Source organism: Dipodomys ordii, unplaced genomic scaffold (assembly GCF_000151885.1).
Source record: "Dipodomys ordii isolate 6190 unplaced genomic scaffold, Dord_2.0 Scaffold2, whole genome shotgun sequence".
Lineage (NCBI taxonomy): Eukaryota > Metazoa > Chordata > Mammalia > Rodentia > Heteromyidae > Dipodomys > Dipodomys ordii.
The window spans coordinates 35,874,609-35,875,983 of NW_012267218.1; the positions used below are offsets into that span (position 1 = coordinate 35,874,609).

General features: G+C 55.3%; 1 protein-coding gene across 1 annotated transcript in view; it reads right to left on the bottom strand.

The window, feature by feature from the left end:
- Nucleotides 1-1,007: 1,007 nt before the first annotated feature.
- Dact1 (dishevelled-binding antagonist of beta-catenin 1) overlaps nt 1,008-1,375 on the bottom strand; it is an 8,318-nt gene continuing 7,950 nt past the window's right edge. Inside the window, exon 6 of the mRNA XM_013013950.1 lies at nt 1,008-1,353. Within this exon, the coding sequence (XP_012869404.1) occupies nt 1,008-1,353 (346 nt within the window). The remainder of the gene's footprint in view (nt 1,354-1,375) is intronic.

The following is a 1,375-nucleotide window of genomic DNA, read 5'->3' on the forward strand; positions in this document are numbered from 1 at the left end:
AGTTCTGAGTTCAGTAAACAAATCAGTTCTGAGATGAAACAAGGAGGAGGAGACAGCTGAGAAATGTAGATGATACAATTAAATAAAACATTTAAAAAAACTTATAGGAAACAGTGGCTGTCTCTTATACCTATGTCACACACAAATCCTATGTTAAGCCCTTCAACAGGAAAGCCCTAGCTTCCGACCATTTCAGACACAGCCCTCCACCCTCAGGAAGCAAATGTAATGCGTGAAAACTCCATCCACTTGACCTTGGGAATCAATCATCCTCATCCCGGTAACAACCCGCACCTTAAAAACCTCAACTTTTTGTGATTTGCTCAGAAATGTTTTCTTTTCTACACCACAAAATTCATTCACTATCACCACCATTAAAAAAAAAAGACAAAAACAAAAACCACCTCGGTATTTACTTCTAACTAGCAGTCACATCCTGTAACACTTCCAATTCAAAGGCACTAGCAGTCCATACACGAGGCAAGGGAGACATCATTTAACTCAATGAAAAAGAAACAAGAAAAGCATCCGATGAAAGCATTACACGAAAATCAAGAAACTAGGTGGGAGTCCGTGGGGGGGGGGTCTGTGGTGGGGATGGGGGGTTCCGTGGGGGGGGATGGGTCTTTGTTGGGGGGATAGGGAGGGTGGGAAATGGGGCGGTCAGTGGTGGGGGATGGGTCTACATTGGGGGGATGGGAGTCTGTGGTGGGGGATGGGGAGGATGGGAGTCTGTGGTGGGGGATGGGGAAGGTGGGAGTCTGTGGTGGGGGATGGGGAGGTCTGTGGTGGTGGATGGGTCTATGTTGGGGGGATGGGAGTCTGTGGTGGGGGATGGATCTATGTTGAGGGGATGGGGGGGTGGGAGTCCTTGGTGGGGATGGGGGGGGGTCTGTGGGGGGGGATGGGAGTCTGTGGTGGGGGATGGGTCTGGGATGGGGAGGGTGGGACTCCATGGCGTGGGTGTGCGGGGGAGTGGTGTCTGCCTTCCCCTCTCCCCCGACGACTCAGACCGTGGTCATCAGCTTCAAGGAGCCCGAGCGGAAGCGGAGGATCTTCTTCTTGAGGTTGTGCGAGGCCTTAATTTTGACGAAGGCCTTGGCGGGGTGGCGGCGCAGGTCCTGGGCGGCGACGGCCGGCACGGGCAGCGTCTGGACGAACTGGGACCAGATGAGGCCGCCGCTCTCCTCCGAGTCGCTGGTGGAGGTGCTCTCGCCCACGAACTCGCCGTCGCTCACGCTGGACTCGCTGTCGCCGAAGCAGTTGGTGGTGTAGTTGCTGCGCTCGTCCTCGCTGGTGTCCACCACGGTGGAGTGGAAGAGCGACTCGCACTCGGCCGAGTACTCGGAGTCGCTGGCCGCCGCGGCCGCGGCCG